Source organism: Perkinsus marinus (genome assembly GCF_000006405.1).
Source record: "Perkinsus marinus ATCC 50983 genomic scaffold scf_1104296938296, whole genome shotgun sequence".
NCBI classification, from domain to species: Eukaryota; Perkinsozoa; order Perkinsida; family Perkinsidae; genus Perkinsus; species Perkinsus marinus.
The window spans coordinates 1-675 of NW_003213511.1; the positions used below are offsets into that span (position 1 = coordinate 1).

General features: G+C 44.1%; 1 protein-coding gene across 1 annotated transcript; it reads left to right on the plus strand.

Moving 5' to 3' along the window:
- Positions 1-199: 199 nt before the first annotated feature.
- Positions 200-594, plus strand: Pmar_PMAR005590 (glutamate rich WD-repeat protein, putative; the record flags this gene model as incomplete). Its single annotated transcript, XM_002782768.1, has 2 exons — positions 200-306; positions 353-594. Coding segments are annotated over 2 exons (349 nt in total), but the record flags the coding sequence as incomplete, so codon positions are not given.
- Between the last annotated feature and the right edge of the window lie 81 nt (positions 595-675).

The following is a 675-nucleotide window of genomic DNA, read 5'->3' on the forward strand; positions in this document are numbered from 1 at the left end:
CGGTTTCCGTTCGAGTCGGTGGATTTCTGTACTTAGTAGAATTAATTTTCGCATGATTTTTCCTGAAACGAATAGTTCTAACTTATTTACAGTGATGCAGGATCTCTGATAGCACCTCGGTGTCATTGTAAATGCATTATAGGATATACAGTTTACCTTCAAGTGAGCGGCTTTTGGAGGTGTTATTTATTCGCTTTAGGTGAGGAGTTGGTGTTGGGGGACCCGACCATGTATACGATGTTGCATCGGGCGGAGGTGGAATGGCCCTGTTTGTCGTTTGATACGGTGCAGGATAGTCTAGGCGCAGTAAGGTGGGGAAATTCGTGGCGCGCGGGAAGTTTGTGCTACTCAGTCGCGGAAGAAGTACCCGATGACGTGTTATGTTGTTGCGGGTACGCAGGCGGACACTGCGAAGAACAATAAGATTGTTGTGATGAAGTGGAGTCATATGTATAAGACTAATAAGGATGGTGATGAGGAGGAGGAGATGGATGATGATTCTGATGATGAGGATGATGACCAGACTGATGTGGACGCTAAAATGGACTTTAGAATGATCAAGCATGAGAGGGGTAGGAATGTGGAGGGGAGTGAGTTTATGATAGGCTTAAAGATAGTAGTAATAGTAGTAGTAGTAGTAGTAGTAGTAGTAGTAGTAGTAGTTGTTGTTGTTGT